Here is a 19,211-nt window from a genome sequence, read left to right on the forward strand (position 1 = left end):
TTTGTCGGGGTGATGAAAGCGAATCGAGTACTTAAGTTCGCAAGTGATAGTAAATTTTAATCACGACAGAGACCGACGTTTTCAAAAGTATGTTTCGTTTGAAGTTTGGAAAGGAAATAACTAATTATTTTACTTTAGTGATGACATAATGTCATGATATTTAAAATACAAATAACGAGAAAATAGTAATAAGATATTGCTAAAACTTTAGCCATAAACTTCAACTCTTTATATAAATTTAAGCTCTATAGTTTGAGTAATGTAACCGATATTAATTTTTTGCATTATGTTTTTAAGGTGGCCGGTGGAGCAGCCGGTGTAGACGGTCGTCTGATGAAAGGAGATCAGATTCTGGCGGTCAACGGGCAAGACGTGCGAAACGCATCTCAAGAGGAAGCCGCTGCCGTCTTAAAAACGACTACCGGCAAAGTGACGTTGAAGATGGGTCGTCTGAAAGCCCGTTCGTCGGCGTCCAGCTCAGACAAGTAAGCATAATTGTATTAGGTAACTTAAAAATGCCGTTGCTGTTTAACTATGTATAATCATTAATTATTATGTATTTAATCAATTTGGTCTGTTGTTTCTTTCGCGAGAGTTCTCATCGTGGTACTTACTTTGTTTTTTCATGCTAAACTCCGGGAACTTTTGTAGAAAATGATTTTCCGATTCTGTAAGTAAACAGTACTGTATGCAACCATTTATAACCGAGTGTGTCTGAATGATATTTGTAAAGATTATGTTGCATGACGTAGACTTTTGGCAAACTTAACAATACGTGCATGATACACTACGGTTTTGCTGACATTATTATATTATCTTTAAACAAAATAATCTTTATTATAATAATATTATCGCCTCAGTAGCCACCGCTAGACGTATATGTAGTGGTTTATGTGTTATTTGTGTGTATAATGGATGTATGTAGTTTATAGCAGTATTGGCAAAAAGCCGGGGATTTTTTTTTTGTCAAAAACCTGACGACTCAGTCAAGGTATTTTGGCTTTACTCGTACATAAACCTTAAAAACACATAATATTTTTGGATAAAAAACAAACATTTTCTGGGCATAAATAAAACACACAATGGTTTTTTTGGGGTTTGGGTTCTTTTTTTATTTATATACAGAACCAACGAAGGGAATTGTAGGTCACACGACTTACCTCAAGTTTTATTTCCCAACTCTGTATAAAGTCCGTTGATTTATTTATCCGCCAAGCCAGCTCTAGAGTTAGCCTTTTTTAGGTTATTACTTTTTCTATTTATTATTTTTAATTATATAATAATTTATTTATACATGTTTCATGAAAATAAAATTTATTTACGCTTATGATTTCGCTATATCAGTAATTTATAAAAAACCGATTAATAATTTAGTTAGATAATGTCTAACTAATATTATATTATTATAATTAATTAATTAATATTTCTTTTATAGATAGAGAAAATACTTTACGTTTTGTAATTTTTACACTGTGTTCTGTATGTTGGAATATTCTTTTAAAATGCGTACTAAATGAAGTAAAATCAGTAAACTCTGATAAAACAATGAGAAACGTCTTGTTTAACCTAGAAAAAACTTAAGCAACACTTACGGTTTTATAGTACAAAAAATAATAAAAGATCTTGTTTAATGTTTTTTTCTAAATCTAAGGAAAACCTTAAGAAAACAGTCCTTAATGTTTCAAAAAACGAAAAAACGCCTTGTGTCAACAATTAGGCTAAATACTTTGTAAAGCGGATATGAATGCTTAAAAATGTCATTTTGCTTCCATTTCATAATAGGATATTTTGTTCTAAAAGCGGTTTTCTTATTGACAAAGACGCAGAATGTACACTGCGTATCTACGAGTAACATGTTTGGATGGAAAAATTGTCTTTTTAAATCGCTGAAAGGGCATCAGACAGAATAATAGTTAACCATAAAAAAGTCCTTAATTCTTATTACTACTTACAGTTCAATTTTTAAATTAAGATTTTTACCTACTTTAATTACCTACATATACCCGAGCTCCTTAACGAGTATAGTATAATATATAAAATACGACGAATATTAATAAAACGTCCTCTAATTAAACTGCGTATTTTGTTTCTTCCTCGTGACCTCGGTCCAAAACTATCTAATCCAGTTCCGCTGCCGCCTCCAGTAGTTGCGTTTGGACCCCGAATATGTGTATAGGTAAACATATCTAAAATCTTTTAGTCCGTTTGAGAGCATGAAAACCGTAGAAATATTATGTGTGCGCCGTTTTAAAAGATTGTTGTATTATTTTAATTTTGATTTTTTTTTTTTTTTGTACTCCCAGCGACACGGTGTCGATGGAAGAAACGCGAACCGTGACCATGATCCGCAGGATGGACGGGTTCGGGTTTAGCATAGTCGGCGGTCACGGCCATCTTCCCGTGTACGTCAAGACGGTGTTCGCCGGCGGCGCTGCCGATTCCAGCGGCCTTTGCAGGGGCGACAGAATCCTGGCCGTCAACGGTATCCCGGTGGACGGCATGTGCCACGACGACGTGGTGTCCATGCTCAATGAGGCGGCCGTGTCGGTGACGTTGACGTTGCGGTCGTAGCGTTTGCAAAGGCCGCAGGGATCACCTCGTTTCGTATTGTGTATGATAAGTTAATAGTTTTTTTTTTTTTTTAAACATTTATTCATCAGAAATTAATTCATTACTGTCATATTCGTGTAAATCGTTCATTTTCTCTTTTGTTTGTTACTCGAGAATATGAATAAGTATTATTATTATTTGTTTAAGTGCACCATTGTTGAATAGTCGTTTAGATTCGATTAGATATACGCGGAGAGTGTAATAGTAAGAAACGTCCAGGTTAAGCATTTTGTATTACTCTTCTTGCAAAAATAGACCGCACGAACAAGCTTTTTTTACTCATGATAACTTTTGTGCTTACTATGTAGGTATACTTTTAGATACGTTTATAGAATTTTCAATGTTTAAATGTTATACAATCGACTTACCACCCTATACTCTTCGTGTACCGAGTGCCTGACGAAATCATTTAATCATTGCGATTTCTCTAGAATAAAAAATCCAAGGTAATAAAATATCATTTTTTTACAATTAAATACAAATCTACAGTTCATTTGACGTTTATTTACATGATATTGTCGTTTAATAATAATCGAAATTATGGATATTTTTAAGTGATAGTATAAAAAAAATGTCAGAAATATCTTTTTCGAACAATTATATAGATTTCTGTACTTTAGAGAAATTGCGCAATGATTACAATAATCTAACTGAGCACCCGGTTTATATATTTATGTATGTATATATGTACGTAAGTCCTATTTACTTGCACAACACGAGGCATAACTCTTATATTATACTACTATGAAACGTGATGTAAATTGTTAAATTTTGTACGAAAATTGTTAAAACTTCGTTTAGTATTATTATATTTAAAATATATTTATCTTTTGTGATAATAGAATTAAGACTGAAGATATAAAAACACAAAAATCGTTTTACCATCCAAAACGTAATTTTTATTTATTTTTTTGGTCTCAATACCTAATTAAGGTGTACCTTCTAACAGGGTCACGTTTCTTGCAAGTCTCTTTCGAGAATTATTATAAATATTATTATTAACAGGCACTAGATAACGTAAACTCAAAACTGCTGTGCCAATATTATTATACTATTTTAAATTTGTTGTTAAATTAGTATTGAAATACGTTTGCATGTTCATTTTGTTGCAGCCGAACGGCTTTAATAATAATTGTTATACATACACTTTTAGGCGACAACAATTTATTTTTTCTCTTCAAAAAATGTATATTTAATAATATTTTTAGTTTTTCTTAAAAATCGTATTAATGTTGTATTCTTAACATTTTTTTCCGTCAGAATAAATACAAATTATTTAACATTTGAATTATTGGCGTAATTATTCGGTTATAAATTGAGACGTCGACATAGTGCCACAATGTTTGGGAATTACTAAATTCCTTAACTACTGTTGCCAAAAATGTATACTCTGCACACGAACGGTCTAACCCGTTAACTCTAAAATGAAAGTTAACCCACATGAGTGTCTAAAGGTGTTACGAGATTTTTTTTCTTTTTTGGGTTGAACAATAGGACGTTGTAGTCAAATTATTTTATTTTATTTAACGTTCTTGCGTTTCATATCACCTTAGAAACCACCACTTCAATGGAAATAAGAATAAATAGTTAACATAATATATTATTATAGATCTAATTTAGGTAAGCGTTAAATAGTTACGAAAAATACATAAAACAATAATTACTTAAAAAAAAACAAAATTCGATTTGGATGTCTAATGAAAATGCCAATCAGAACAAACCAAGTACTGCCAACGTGGCGAAACAAGAGATTAAAATCAAATCAAAGGAGAGCGGTAAAACAAAAGAGAAAAAGCTGACGGTGTTGGAAAGCCACGGGTACACGGTAGGACGGAGCATCGGCAGCGGATCGTACGCTACAGTAAAGGTAACCAGGCTAGCCAATCGACATCTAAAACCTCGAATCTATCCACTAGGTCAATATATGTATAGTAAAACCACCGACCATATGTGTAAAAGATGAAATATCGATACTCGAACCACCACCATTTCACAATTTTTTCTGCTAACATCTATACAATATTATTGTATCATCGAACGATCCAGAAAATAAAGAACCACTCTTAGTGCTAATAACACTGTAAATAAAAATTTGTTTTTTTTTGGAACAGATTCGTTTTTTTGATGAATCCGTATCTGCTGTCAGAATTTCTCTAGCACGTTTAGTTATAGTTATAAAACCCCTTTTTTGTGATTTTCAGCGTTTTTTGCAAAAGTACGTTTGAATACATTTTTTTTAAATATTCAATTTTGTTTTGGTGAAGGAAGGTGCTATATAAATTACTTTATTTTCAACAACATCGGAATAAAACAAGATTGTGAATTCATAAAAACGTTATAATTAATAATTGATAAAAAAAAACTCGTTGAGTATTATCGATGGAATGGTAAAAGTAAAAACTACTATTTTTCTCTTACGATGGAATCGATAATTAAGTGTACAAAATGTCTAATGCAGTTATTACTATTTCTCTGCATTTATCAAGGTTGTGTTAAATCTGTTCTTTTTCAACTTTTGATATCAATTTCACTAGGTGGCTTTTTATAATTGACCCTTTCATCAATGTAATACGTTTTGGTAAGCTTAATCTAATCTGTAAATCGGACCACACTATCGTTTTTAATGTCAGTTTTACTCATATTACGTATTCACCAGTTTTTTAAAATGGACAAATCCTGTAGCAAATTGATTGAATTTTGATGAAATCATTTTGATTTTCACCTAACCTAATCTAACTGGCAAGAGAACTGTGATATGCTTCCACACACTCCTAGTTAACCTTAAAATATTAAAGACTTTCTTTTTATGCTGACTGAGGTAAATAAAATTGAACTCAACAACTTTTTTGGGTTCAGTTACTATAAGATAACTATTAAAATTGGTTAAATCAAACGCAAGTAAAATCATTTTTAAAGTTTCGTTTCATCAAATTATTTTTTTTTTTTAAGTTTTTAATTTAACAAAGTAGAGTTAAAACGTTTGTTAATTCATTTTCAAATTCTCGTTAACATCGGTTTCGAGAAAACGCCATACAATTAGCAAACTACAAAGTACAATAACTTAGTAATTTTCTTAGCTACAAAGATGACCCGGCGGTCTGAAATTGTTCAAAAATCAACCAAGGTTCAGAAAATAGCCCTAACTCAATTTTGGGAAATGCCGAAAAGAAGTCTCTTTTACGCATTACAAATGTTGATACTTACAGTAACAAATATCAAGGCTATCTTTCATTTGTATAGAAAAATAAAAACATCAATGCCCACTTCTAGTCCCATATAAGATGGAACTTTTTTTCTCGAGTAATCACGCACCTGTAACTCGATCTCAGACCCAAGACGTTTGTACATACACTTCTTACTGTAATACAATCCGTTTCCTCGTCATTGTTCCAAGATTGCCCATTCGGAACGACACAATGGTGACGTGGCCATCAAAATCGTATCGAAAGTGCAAGAAGCCGCCGACTACCTGGAGAAGTTTTTGCCGCGCGAAATCCAAGTGGTCAAAGGACTCAAACACGAGAACTTGATTAGATATTATCAAGCCATCGAAACCACACACCGGTAAGTGATTTCCGACGACCGGAGTGGAGCAACGACGGTGTACCACACCGTTGTTAATCAGGACTCTTTTACAGGGTGTACATCGTCATGGAGTTGGCACCTAACGGCAGCTTGCTGGACATCATCAAGAGGGATGGGCGAATAGACGAAGACCGTACGCAGAAATGGTTGATGGAGCTCGTCGGCGCCGTTGGATACTGTCACGAGAACGGAGTTGTGCATAGGTAACAACAATAACCGTTATGAACAGTATTGTAGAAAGGAGTCTTTGTGTGGGGAGAGAGCCCATTTAAGTAACCAAATAATTGCGAATAAAAAAAAAAGATTTCAGTTCTACATAATATATGTAATTGTTAAGTTGTTCCACACTTCCACGTTAAACACATCTGATTTGTCAATATTTTCAAACGTGTCTTCAGACTCTAGTCCCTTCGCGGGTCCCCTAGGTATTGTTTTCAAATAAATAAAAACTTTACACACAAACAAGTGACCTTAAAGGTGATTTTACACGCTCAATTTTTATTCGCGCTATTGGCTTGTACAAATCTGATTTGCGTAAATATTTGATTGTGTAGACGAAGACTTCAACAAAAATTGGTAATTGAACAAAATCTGCACGCAGCTTTGGTGGTTTGTAACTGATATTTAAACGCGTGAACAAAAATTTGATACTCCAACTTGCACGAGTATTTGAGACAAAAAAACTCGGTTGATCTGTTATCAATGGTTACATATAAAATAATACAAAATATGTGTATACTTAGATATTTTTTTGCATAGTTTGTGATACTAACAACTGAAAGTTTTGACGAACAAATTTAATGTGTACCTACATAAAATTGTACGTCAATCGTCACTCGAGTAAGATAATTGTACAACAAAGTCAGCGTGAAAACTCAAATTTGAAAACTATTTTTAAGCTATAGCAAGTTCATTTTGCCTTTGTACACATTTAATCAACGACCTTGTGTACATTTGCAGGGACATCAAATGCGAAAACTTGCTGATGGACGACGGTTACAACATGAAACTGTCGGATTTCGGTTTTGCCCGAGCCGACATGCTCAACAAAAACGGTCAGATGGCCATGAGCAACACGTTCTGCGGAAGCTACGCATACGCCTCGCCGGAAATACTTAAGGGCACGCCTTACCAGCCGGATGCGTCCGACGTCTGGTCCGTTGGGGTAGTCCTGTACGCTATGGTGTTCGGCACGTTGCCGTTCGACGACACCAACTACCAAAAGCTATTGAAAGTGTGTATGTGCTTTGACCGAGTTCGTTTGACGTTTCCAAACCTAACTTATCTGCGCGCGCGTGTGTGTGTGTGAGCGCAGGAAGTGCAAAACAAAGTGTCGTTCCCGGAAGACGTGACTGCGTCTGAGGAAGTCAAACAGCTGATTGTCAGGATATTGGCACCGCTCAAGGTGCGCTATAAGATATCGCAAATAAAAAAAGACCCGTGGTGTCAGACATCCGAAGTCAAAGTGCATAGGAAAAAGAAAACCGCTGAGCCAAAGGTACGGTGACAGGTAATTTAGGTAACCTGTATTAGTCATTCGCCAGGCAATTGCCGTGGGTAGTTGTAGGGCAAAATTCACAGGAGTAGAAGGGAAACGTTCATTCTGGAACAAAAGGATGATTGATGATTCCTATTGTGTAAGCGAATCATCCTTTTGTGTGAGTCAATCGTCCTATTGTGTAAGCGAATCATCCTTTTGTGTTTCGGGCGAGTGTAACAAAAAATATGGTCACCACCCGTTAACCTACCTCAACCTTTGCCGCCCTATGGATGATTGCCATCCGTACCGTCCTAACCGTCGACGTTATACATATATAGGTAGCATATAAATATAACGTTAACCAAACGCAAAAACAATATTTATTTTCAGGTCTATATTGAATGGGCATAAACGAACGTTTTCTTAAAAAAATTGTATACACGTTTGGGTATTTATATGCTACCTATATATGTATAACGTCCACGGTTCGGTTGGCGTGTGCATGTTAAAATGTGTACAATAATTTTAACGTTTTCAATAAATCCTGGTTACCTGCAATCATCTATAGGGTGGCGAATGTTGAGGTAGGTTAACGGGCGGTGACCATATTTTTTGTTACACTCGCCCGAAACAAAAAAGGGTGATTCGCTGACACAAAAGGATGATTCGCTTACACAATAGGAATCATCAATCATCAATCATCCTTTTGTTCCAGAATGAACGTTTCCCTTCTACTCACAGGTTACCTTTTATCAACCCGATTCTGGCAGCCACATAAGTCATTAATTACACCTGAAACACAATTTTGAAATAAGAACCAAAGCACATAGATTTAGTTGTAAAAAATCGAAGGCCCGACTCGGATTCAGTGGAAAAAAATCCTATGAAGTATTTTGATTTCTGTTTCATATAAAATGCGAAATTTCGTAGTACAACATATTCAAACAAGTACTGACTGTATAAACAAAAGTTAAATATTAATGAGTACTACTTTAAGAGGTAAAATATACGCAGTGTTGGATAACTGTAATTTATTGTTCTACGACAGATTTTTAGTTTGTTAAAGAGTAATTGAATATTAGATTGCACACCATAGGTGTTTTTAAAACTTATTTTTTACGAGTTATAGCTATGTTTTAATAAAAAAATGACATGGTGTGAAAAACAGGTTTTAATATTGAATATTTTTAAGCTGAGGCTCATTCCAAAAGTTCCGGGGACACCATATATGTAACGCTAAACTACTTCTCCCCAAACAAAGCCTAATTACATATCATTCTTTCGTTTAAAATTGTATTCTTGATTTTCTTTTGAATTAATTAACGGATAAAAAATGAGTAAATGTCATATTTGAATCTGAGCGCACGGCAGTACGCCAGGCCAAGTTCTAGCAATGCCAGTGTATCTTTACACGAACCAATTCATCCTCAGTTTTTCTAACCCATAAAAATACATAAAAATATTAAACAAGGCGATTCAAAAAATATTCAAAACTGAAACCATGTCAGCGTTTCTCACAAAACGCTTATTGTATTTAGATGCAAGCTTGAGAATTTATTTTACAATTTCCCTAAAGCTTAATTGGTTCTGCATTAGCCCAATACAATCCAAAATTTGGATAAATATTAAACGTTTGCTATTGAAAACGACCTCTTAGCTTTTAAGGGATTGCTATTACTGATAACTGACTCAAAAAATAACCAACTTGTTTTTAAGTTAAAAATATTGATACAATAAATTATTTTCAGACCGTCAAAAATAATATAATAGTTTTATTTGAATTCTTAAAAATGTTGGTATTTATTAATATTATGTTTGTTTTGTAGATGGATCCAGAAAACGTTACACAACAACTTATCAAGAAAATGTTGATGACTGACAGTGTAGTGAAATAATGTTGAATAAAGAAAACATGTTGCACTATATAAATCTGCAATCAGGTTTTCAAAAATAAAAATTATATTCTTTTAATTTGTATGTTTCTATAATTAACCCTTCAATCCTGGCCTACCTACTTATAGGTGTAGGCAACTTAAATGTAATACTTTAGATGTATTTATGGTCATATCATTAAGTATAATATTGTATAAAAATATTCTTTTACATCTATACCATAGGATCTTAACCGGTGGTCCAGGGACCTCTTGGGGGTCCGTAGATGGTTGTTCGGGAGTTCATGAAAGGGGCTGTAATTTTTTTTAAATAACCCAAAAATAAATTTGCTGTAACTTTATTGAATGTATATTTATTAATTTTGAATACGTGAGCGGCCTTTCATATATCAGTAAAATGTCCTATAATGTTTTTAAGATAACAATAATAATTTCTTGTCCGTATTCTGCCTCTAGAAAGACAACAACGAGACAATAATTATTTGTATATATCAAATTTAGATTACGATTATTATTAATATTAAATGACAATAAAATTGAACGGTTTATTGTTTATTTTTTTTGGGGGAGGGGGGAGGGTCCGTGATTATACTTAATAATCCAAATAATACAACCTATGATCTATACAATACGTAAAACAAATAAGTTTTCATACTTCTAGGAGTAGGTTGGGTGATAACGGAGTCATAAAAAATAAACAACATGACGTAATTTAAATTTTAAGTAAAAAAAATATGTATAATTTGTTAATTGCTACTAGAAAACTTATATCTAGGCTCTAGCTATGACATGGTTATTACCTGACCGACTCGTAGGAGTAACCAATATTTTTACCTTTACCCTCCAACCTACTAATAGAAGTATTAGACTTAAATATGTAAGTAACTTTTTGGAAACTTAATTTTTTGTGACCATAATAACATCATGGTGTTTAACTAACCAAGTAAAAAATGTGTGAATTTTTTAGCAGAAAAAAAAATTCTGGGAAAGAAAGGGTTAATTTAACCTGAATAGTTTACTTATTCAATTAGATAACTAATTTTCTAATTTATTTTTATAAAATAGGGTGTTATACACTTATAAGATCTTTTAAAAAGCTTTTTTAAATTTTTTTAAATGATACCATTAAAATTATTATAAAGTAATTCTTAAACATTATATATGGATTTGAAACCAAAAACGTGGTCTTATGTTATGTGAATAATACAAAAAAATAAGGGAAAATATTAATGAACTAGAAATACGAATGACTAAAGAAATTAATATTTAAAACCCTAACCATAAAATAATACACTTTGCGCATACATATTTCAGCAACAATGTTGTCATCTTCAGTGCAAATGTCAGACTGACGATGAAATTTCTTTAATATATATAATACAAGTATAAGTATATAACCATAAGTTGCTCAAGTTTTTTCTAGGATTAACTGTTCATATGTTTTGACATTTAAATCATTCAATAATAAGTTGATTTTTTTAGTATGATTATTAAAAAGTACAATTTGCAAACATAATTTAAAATTAAAACACAATTTTATAAAAGTCGCTTTTATTAAATATATCATAACAAGGTTACTTGCAATTTATTGTTTATTTTTTTTACTTATCTTCCATTTTTTCTTACTTACATTTTTTTCTTTTTGCTGTAATAAAATACTTATATTATTATATATTATTAAACTATTATTAAAAACAAATTAATATTACCATCGTTTCAGATTTTAGAGCCTTCAACGCTTCTATGTATATTTGTTCATATTCCTCCAAATCGGAAACATTCACTTTCATGTTTTTAACATTATTCTTCCCAGCAGAATTTAGCACTTTATTAAATAATTCTTTCTAAAACAGTTTTCAAATCCTTTATTTTAATAAGAGTTGATTTTTTAAAGGTAAGAAATGTGGGAGAATCCTTAAAATGAGAGATTACAAGTCATTTTTTTCTAGCAAATTTCAGATAATGAGAAATATTTAGCTTTTCATATTTTGAAAAATCTATTAGTAATACAAGAATATAGTTTATATTATTATGTTTTCAGTCGTGAAATGAATATAAGATAAGATGAAATTTACCATGTAAATCCTCAAAATGTTTTCATGCTAACTGATGTGTTCTGTTAATATAGTATCTACATATATATATATATTTTTTTCTAGATTATATCAAAAGTTTTATCAATTTTTAACATATGTTCCTTTTATAAAAAAAATAGGGCTTAAAACCATTTTTCAGGAAAACTGGTCAAAACAAAATATAAAGTCTAAGCGATTATATTTTTAGACTATTTTCAATAATTAAATATATAAGGGTATCATATTAAGATATAAGAGTGGTATTAACTGGTTATAACTAGTTTCAAGCCCTGTTAACAAATATACAATATATAAAAACTAAGGGAAAGAAGAAATATTTGTATATTATAATACATTTTTTAAGAGTTTTTTTTTATTGCAAACTAACATCATAAACAGTTTTTTTTAAAAATCCGAAAATCCTTAATTGTAATCAAGCCCACTTATATTAAAATTATGTAGATTTTGAATGTCCAATGAGCTATTTAAAATCTAGATCCTAATAAATGATTAATAATTAAATATATAAGAATTAATAAATAAAAACTATAAAATCATATTTACATGTTCGGGTGTGACTAATGTGATTGCTTTTCCTTTATGACCTGCTCGTCCAGTTCTACCGATCCTGTGTACATAATTCTTAGGGTACTTTGGTACATTATAAAGTACTACACAAGAAATACGTTCAATATCAATACCTCTTGCAAGTGAATCGGTACAAATTAATCTGTACACAAAGAAAAAAAAAATATAAGACACACTGATAATATTATAATTTACCAACAAGTAAGTTAAATAACAGTTCTCTTACACATCAATTTTTCCTTGAGAAAATTGTTGTATATAATCTGTTTGTACTTTACGGGACACGTCGGCTGATATTTCATTTACTCGTAATGGCTGATTGTCTGTATCGTATTTGCTTATTCCACATAGAAGTCGTGTCAAACGATGCACTTCGATTTTTGACTTCACGAAGCAAATCACTCTTTTAAGCGATTTAGTTCTAATTAAATGGTATAACGTTAATGGTTTGTTTTCTTCTGGGCAAATCACCATGTATTCTTTCAACTCTTTAGGAGTAGTGTATTTTCCAACAAAGTCACCTCGAACAGGTTCTTCGTTGTTTGAATCTAAATTGTGAAGATAAATCATTAAATTTTGAAATTCTTTAAAACATAAATAAAAACAATATAAACCAGTAACACAAATTTTCAAATTTTACAAATATTCCCAACCAAGCTACACTTAAAATTGGGATCTTTTTTTATACTTAGTTGATGGCATAATGAAGAAAATATACTTCCATCAACAACAATAAAAAATGATTACTATATTGTCAAATATTGTTGTTGACACTGCAAAGAACGCTAGAAGAGTAGTAAATAAGCCAAAAAAAACTTGTTACCAGGTGGAACAAAAAAACTGGGTGTATCAAAAGAAAAAGCTCTCAACAAACTTCAAATGACAAAAGATCCTACATATTTTGTAAACATAAACAAACTAAGAGCTCGTACTAGACTGTTAGTTAATAAACAAAAATTTGTATTGTATAAATAATGTAATTTGCAGCCCAATTGCCTTAACTATCGCGGCTTTGTTAAAAAAAAATTAAAAATTCTAAACATTTATTTTCACCTGGTAAAACATCATTTGTTTTTCTCTTGACTATTGAAGTAAAGAGTTTAGGGTCAAAAAGTTTAAGAAACTTTAACTTCTCCGGATCTTGTGTAAGAGTTGCTGAAAACAACAACCGTTGTGCTCTGTGTGGTGATTTTTTTAATGTACTCAATGTACATATGGGAGGACCGCAGTATTCTAAAATGTATACATTTTAATTGAGTTAATTAAATGTAAAAAATATATATTATTTATTTATATGGTAAAGAATGTAGTTCACCTAAACTATCATTGACCAGATGAAGCCAGTCATTTTGTAAAACGTTTGTAAAACTATCAGCTTCGTCCAAAATTAAAAAACGAAGATATTTTAAAGAGAATCCTTCGCTGTAAATTAGATGATCAACTAGTCGTCCAGGTGTTGTAACTACAATATCTACTAGACTTATCCAACCATGTTTAGTGTCTGAAAATGATTTGTGAGTGTTACAAATATTAACACAATTTTTAAACTAAGATGATGAGAAATACATACCGTATGTAATAAGTTTTTCTTTTTCTTTTTCTAATGTTAAATTTTTTGACTCTAGAAGAATTACTTTCAGGTTACAAGTATTTTTTATGAAATAAGAAAATACTTTGTACACTTGTATAGCTAAATTTTTTGTTGGCAAAACAATAAGTGCACGAAGTTGATGCGTAGTTAACATTTTTAATGTCTGCAAACATAATTAAAATGTAATTACAGAAAGAATTTATTTAAATTATGAGTAGAATAGGGTGAGCTTAAAGTAGTCACGATTATACAGTTTACTAATCACAATAAATCTTCAACTAAGCCAATTAAATGTTAATTACCATTCAAATGTTTTATACAATACATATTTTTATTTAAAAATATCACCTGAATTATAGGTAGTACATATGACAATGTTTTCCCGCTGCCTGTTGGTGCCGAAATGCATACATCTCTGCTCCATCTGTTGTTCCAATTTTTTTGTGATTTGATTAACCAAGGTACTAGCTGTGCTTGAACTAAAATTATTTGAAACGGGCAATATATTTTATTAGATTCCAAGTTTTTTTCTAAATAAATATATGTTTGTATTACCAGGAAAGAAATGTGTAAATCCTTTATTGCGTAATTTTTTTACTAAAGCAATATCCAATTCTGGAATACTGTCAAATCCAAATTCCAAGTTCTTTAAATCCACTGATATAACAGTAGGTTTTGCAAGCCATTGCGGCAATACCCGTTTTACCTGTTTAATGTTTTCATTAGTTTCAAGTACTATATAGAATATACACTAAATAAATACCTTTTTATTTTTTTTAAATGCACAATTATCAACCAAAGTGAAGTCTGATGATTGCTGAGAAGCAACGACCGTAGAACTTTCCTCCATAATTATAAATATAACTTAAAAAATTGTCAATTTATACAGTCCTACTTGGAAGTTGTACATACATGAATATTATTAATAAGACAGACTATTATTTTAGTGTAAATTTCAAACAACAATAAGTACCAGATTTAAAGTACTTAGAAAATTAGTACAAATTAGTAATTACAATGCATAGAAACCAGAATAACATCGTACAGTGCACACAGCATACACGTGCATAATAATTTTGTCATTTTTTCAAATTTCAGCGAATGATAAGAAGTGTTATCTGTATTCTGCCTGCACTCACTTGGTTACCAGACACGAACTACGGTTAATGACAATAAAATTGTTATCTACAAACGTTATCTGTAGAGCCCTAGCCCCCGCCTTATAAGTTCCAGTTTAAAATCGTTGAAATATTTTTAAATATTTAACAATATTGTTATAAACATATAAAAAACTACCCAGTTATTTGATGAAAGTGAAAGAACCAGTAACCCCCCCCCCCCAGAGTTTTTTTTTTAATAACTATTTAGTATTTAGAAAAAATAGAACAAAACAATATCTTTATTTCTTTGTAACAATAAATTCTTTTATTTATAGCTCCCAATAAAAAATTCAAGACATAAATCATAGTTTAGGTGTAGCAATGTTTGTCCATCATCCCATTTGAAATTTAGAAAAGCGTTTCTCAAACTCATTTAACTGGCCTGAAATTTAAAAAATATATATTAGAGACTTTTAAACAAGCTTCTTGTATAATATAGTATAATAAATTTTAATTACTATCATCTAAGTTGACTAATTGTTTTTTTATATGGCGGTGTCCAGTGACTGGATCTTCCGTAATAATAGTATTACACGATTGATTTCCATCTTTTTGAATGATAGTTTTTTCGACTTGTCCATTTGGTAATTGTTTAGTGTGAATATCTTGTTGTATCCACCTTCCTTTATATTGTTGAGAGTTACGTACCAAACTAGAACTCTATACATTTATAATTATTATAATTTTTTTATATTTAAATTACAACATATTTGTATTGTTATCTCATCATGAAGCTTAATAGGCGATGAAGGCCTAATGCTGCATCATGAGATGGTTTCTTAATAAATTCGCTATTCAGGACGGGTCGTCAGTCTGTCACAGGAGAGGGAGATGGCGGCTCCTTACCATCGGACAATTGCTCACCCAGCAAACAGAAAGCCCATGACCGAGTGTCGAACCAGTGACAGTGAGTGTTAACACACTACCGCCACACCCACTCGGTCACTCTTTCTCCTCCTATAATATTAACTAACCTGTATATACTTGCTTAGTGTATTACTATTGGTTACACGATTTTCAAGATCTACACCCTCATTTATTGATGAAGTTGAACTGTTAAAACAGAAACAAAAACAGATATTAAATACAGTACATGTTATTTATTAACCTTCAAATTTTACCTAGGTATTAAAAAATATTTTTGAGCAATATGGTTTGACTTGGGTACATCTTGTTTTGATGGTTGGTTTTCATTACTCGTTGGATTAAGTAATTCATCATTCATTAAAATGTTTGGAACTAAAACAGTATGTAATAATTAAAAAATGGTTTCTCTCTTTTAAATTTATTTTTAATAATTTGGTTAAACACAGGTACTATAATATAGTAAGAATAAATAAAACTATAATAATACATAACATGAATATTCAAAAATATTAAAAAACAAAAAAGGTCAACATTAGTTTTGTGCACGAGAAAATAGGAAGTAAGGGGGAAGGTATATAAATGTGGAACATTTAGGCTAAATAGAAATTCTGAGAATAAAACCGAGCATTTTTAGAAACTTTAACAGTGAATAGAGATGTACTTGTAAAAACTCATAATGTTACTATAGGTAATACCAATTTGTTTTTGGAATTAGTTAGTAATATTAACTTAAAAGCGTTCCCAAAAAAATAAAAAAATACACTAAAAATAAATAATTATTAAATTTGATTCAGACACATTAAACAAGATAAGTAGTGGTTCTCCACTCTTATAAGCACGCTCAATATATTTCATCATTGTACAAAGCCTTCACAAGTCTGTTTGACTAAACATATGTTTATATTGAGATGATAAAATTTTACATACAAAAATTAGACTCTTCGCTAGTTACAAAATTGTCTGAAAAGAAATCTTGACCAAATTCAAATTGTAGGTTTTGTAATATTTCATGAATGGTTTGATTAAAAATGTTAATACTCTCATCAATTGTTATGTCATTGTTATGCTCTGAAAAATACAATTTTAATTATTTAAATAGCATTGCTATTTTAATATGGACTAAACAACAAATTTACCCATTGAATTTCCATTAAAATTGTTTGTAGGATGTTGTAATTCATTAATATTTCCAGTCGGTAATTGGAATTCGGATGGTATACCACTGCAGAAATTTAAAATAATAAGTGAAAAATATTTTCAACACATTTTAATATATTGGGTACTCACTTAGAATAATTCTTGTTAAATATATTGTTTATCCACTCTATAAGACCCATTACGCCCAAATATCCTAAATATTTATAGAAAAATGGTAAAACTTTAGTGTTAAATAACGAGTAAACAGAATTCACTATAGTATATTTTTTACTGTTGTGGCGAATTAAAATTTCTTCTTTAGATTAATATAGTGTAATATATTGTAGGCCAAGCTGGACCCCTGTTACCATGTTTATAGATTTATTTAATTTAACAATCGCCTATGTCTGAGATACCTAATTGTCGCCAGAGATATTCAAAATCTAAGTTTCAACTTTCAATTTTCAAAGCTGTAAAATTTTCTAATGAAATTTGAAAACGATGTGATAACAATATCGAATACTCTACTCGTATGTTTAGACCTATAATGAAGACCATCTTTATAAGTCTATGCATGTATTTAATCTATGGTCTATGGTTTAGATTTTAAAATCACAACCAATTAATAAATATGTCAGCAACTTGTGATAACCTAGAAATGGCTGCCAGTTATCTCAGGCAACCATTTTGTAAAAATTGATAACAGAAGTTGCTGAAATACCTATTTATTTTGTCATGATAAAAATTAAAAAGGTCGTGAAATTCAGATAAAATTGAGAACATTAATGTCGTTCAGTTCGTACTTTTTTTTGTAGTTATTACAGAAATAAATCATCAAGATGTCTTATAAATATTTAAAAAAGGTAAATACTCGGAAAATAAATATATTGATGTCGAAAATATTTGCTTTCAGAATTAACTCAATATATTGTTAGCTTCCTATGAAATTTGAGTTCTATTAAATATCATTTCTAATACATTTATTATTGCTGGTATTTATTCTTGTGCTATTTTTATGCAATTTATATTTAAATAATGCACAGTCAGTCAAAAATGTGATGTTTTTAGTGTGATTATTTGCGCTATCTCTATTTAAAAAAATATCCTCTCAGCTTTGATTTAAGCTGAGAGAAGCTTGTGCATTGAGGCACAAGTAAAATTATTAATGAGAATTTAAGATGATGACAGTTATACTGCGTTAGTATTATAGTATGTTTTAATTATGACTATGTCTATAATATTACATTCTTCAAATTTACTCATCTGGTCTATGGCCACTTACAGCTGCTAATCATAGATATCTTATATATAATGTAAAAAGTCCCTGCATAATACACAAGCACACAATATGTTCCGAAAGGTATAACTTTTCAATGTCCAGGGAAGTAGACACAAGCACACATTATTACTAATCATTTAGGTAAATTAAAAATATGTAGTCAATTTTTTTTGTACTTTTTAATTTAACAAGTGTAATTGTAATTTTTATTATAAACGAATAATCTAAAGCAAATTTGATTGATGTTAATATTATCCTCTTCATATATTTTTATGTCATATTTGTACAATAATTAGTTTAGTAAAATAATGAAGAAAAAAAAGTTAGTAATTTGTTTTTATGTTCTTAGACCACAGGACTAACAGGACTGAATGTGGCCAGAAATCCACAATACACTCTTAATGTGCTGTACGGAAAAATTTTGCGAATAATTCGCAAGATGCCAGAAGATGCATCATACAGAAATTACACAGAAAAAATAGTTACTGATCGAGCTAAAATTGTTCAAGAGGTATGCCAATATTCAAAATTAGATGTTAAATGCACTTTTGAGTCAACTGATTAAATTTCAATCAAATGGCTATTTATATTTTAAAAAATTATTTATTTCCAGAGTAAAACCGTAGAAGAAATTGAGAAAAAGATCAACTGTGGACAAGCTGAAGAATTAATAGTTCAGGCAGAAAATGAATTAGTCCTAAGCAGAAAAATGTTGGCTTTTAAACCATGGGAACCAATTATTGCAAGACCAAGTCTAGAACAATGGGTTTGGCCGCCAGCGGGAAAATAAACCCAAGGAAATATATTGTTCATTTTTTGTATATTAGTTTCTGATCTTTATATTGGATATTATAGCTATATATATAATTCAACAAATCGTTAGATTTTTAATGAATAATAAAATACAAGAAATATGTGTATTTATTACATGTAATTATTAATTTTCA

The 19,211-nt window shown here is 30.7% G+C and overlaps 5 protein-coding genes across 11 annotated transcripts in view; 3 read left to right on the forward strand and 2 right to left on the reverse strand.

Annotated features, from left to right (window-relative positions):
* The window catches only part of LOC126836093 (multiple PDZ domain protein-like), a 78,694-nt gene extending 74,796 nt beyond the window's left edge, over nt 1-3,898 (forward strand). For 4 of the 5 annotated variants that reach the window (XM_050569121.1, XM_050569120.1, XM_050569122.1 and 1 more), the window contains 2 exons: nt 298-485; nt 2,304-3,898. In XM_050569121.1, the coding sequence (XP_050425078.1) occupies nt 298-485; nt 2,304-2,571 (456 nt within the window). In that variant the 3' untranslated portion in view covers nt 2,572-3,898. Of the gene's footprint in view, nt 1-297; nt 486-651; nt 671-2,303 lie in introns of all 5 variants that reach the window. The other variant, XM_050569123.1, reaches the window with a different exon arrangement.
* A 402-nt stretch (nt 3,899-4,300) lies between these two features.
* LOC126835917 (testis-specific serine/threonine-protein kinase 4-like) lies at nt 4,301-10,034 on the forward strand. The gene is made up of 6 exons (XM_050568797.1): nt 4,301-4,477; nt 5,993-6,174; nt 6,249-6,398; nt 7,156-7,429; nt 7,511-7,693; nt 9,502-10,034. Exons 1-6 carry the CDS (start codon nt 4,301-4,303, stop codon nt 9,568-9,570), a joined length of 1,035 nt encoding a protein of 344 aa, XP_050424754.1. The 3' UTR covers nt 9,571-10,034.
* A 1,067-nt stretch (nt 10,035-11,101) lies between these two features.
* LOC126836094 (probable ATP-dependent RNA helicase Dbp73D) lies at nt 11,102-14,905 on the reverse strand. Its single transcript, XM_050569125.1, has 10 exons — nt 14,585-14,905; nt 14,377-14,527; nt 14,170-14,300; nt 13,801-13,984; nt 13,546-13,731; nt 13,284-13,463; nt 12,457-12,778; nt 12,207-12,372; nt 11,277-11,411; nt 11,102-11,212 (listed from the first exon to the last, which is right to left on the reverse strand). Exons 1-10 carry the CDS (start codon nt 14,669-14,671, stop codon nt 11,153-11,155), a joined length of 1,602 nt encoding a protein of 533 aa, XP_050425082.1. The 5' UTR covers nt 14,672-14,905; the 3' UTR covers nt 11,102-11,152.
* A 314-nt stretch (nt 14,906-15,219) lies between these two features.
* On the reverse strand, nt 15,220-17,617 carry LOC126836134 (uncharacterized). Of its 3 annotated transcripts, none has more exons than XM_050569271.1 (8): nt 17,402-17,617; nt 17,136-17,199; nt 16,985-17,070; nt 16,776-16,916; nt 16,103-16,220; nt 15,956-16,034; nt 15,440-15,641; nt 15,220-15,363 (listed from the first exon to the last, which is right to left on the reverse strand). In XM_050569271.1, exons 2-8 carry the CDS (start codon nt 17,183-17,185, stop codon nt 15,314-15,316), a joined length of 726 nt encoding a protein of 241 aa, XP_050425228.1. In that variant the 5' UTR covers nt 17,186-17,199; nt 17,402-17,617; the 3' UTR covers nt 15,220-15,313. The 3 variants fall into 3 exon arrangements, with proteins under 3 accessions (XP_050425228.1, XP_050425227.1, XP_050425226.1); XM_050569270.1 differs by having other exon boundaries at nt 17,278-17,617; XM_050569269.1 differs by having other exon boundaries at nt 17,136-17,617.
* An 88-nt stretch (nt 17,618-17,705) lies between these two features.
* On the forward strand, nt 17,706-19,188 carry LOC126836136 (NADH dehydrogenase [ubiquinone] 1 alpha subcomplex subunit 5). The gene is made up of 3 exons (XM_050569272.1): nt 17,706-17,848; nt 18,614-18,775; nt 18,878-19,188. Exons 1-3 carry the CDS (start codon nt 17,825-17,827, stop codon nt 19,052-19,054), a joined length of 363 nt encoding a protein of 120 aa, XP_050425229.1. The 5' UTR covers nt 17,706-17,824; the 3' UTR covers nt 19,055-19,188.
* The last annotated feature ends 23 nt before the right edge of the window (nt 19,189-19,211 follow it).

This window comes from Adelges cooleyi, unplaced genomic scaffold, assembly GCF_023614345.1.
Source record: "Adelges cooleyi isolate 19-005CV unplaced genomic scaffold, UGA_ACOO_1.1 ACOO_flye_CR_arks_rails_tigmint_CR_PRNA_23, whole genome shotgun sequence".
NCBI classification, from domain to species: Eukaryota; Metazoa; Arthropoda; class Insecta; order Hemiptera; family Adelgidae; genus Adelges; species Adelges cooleyi.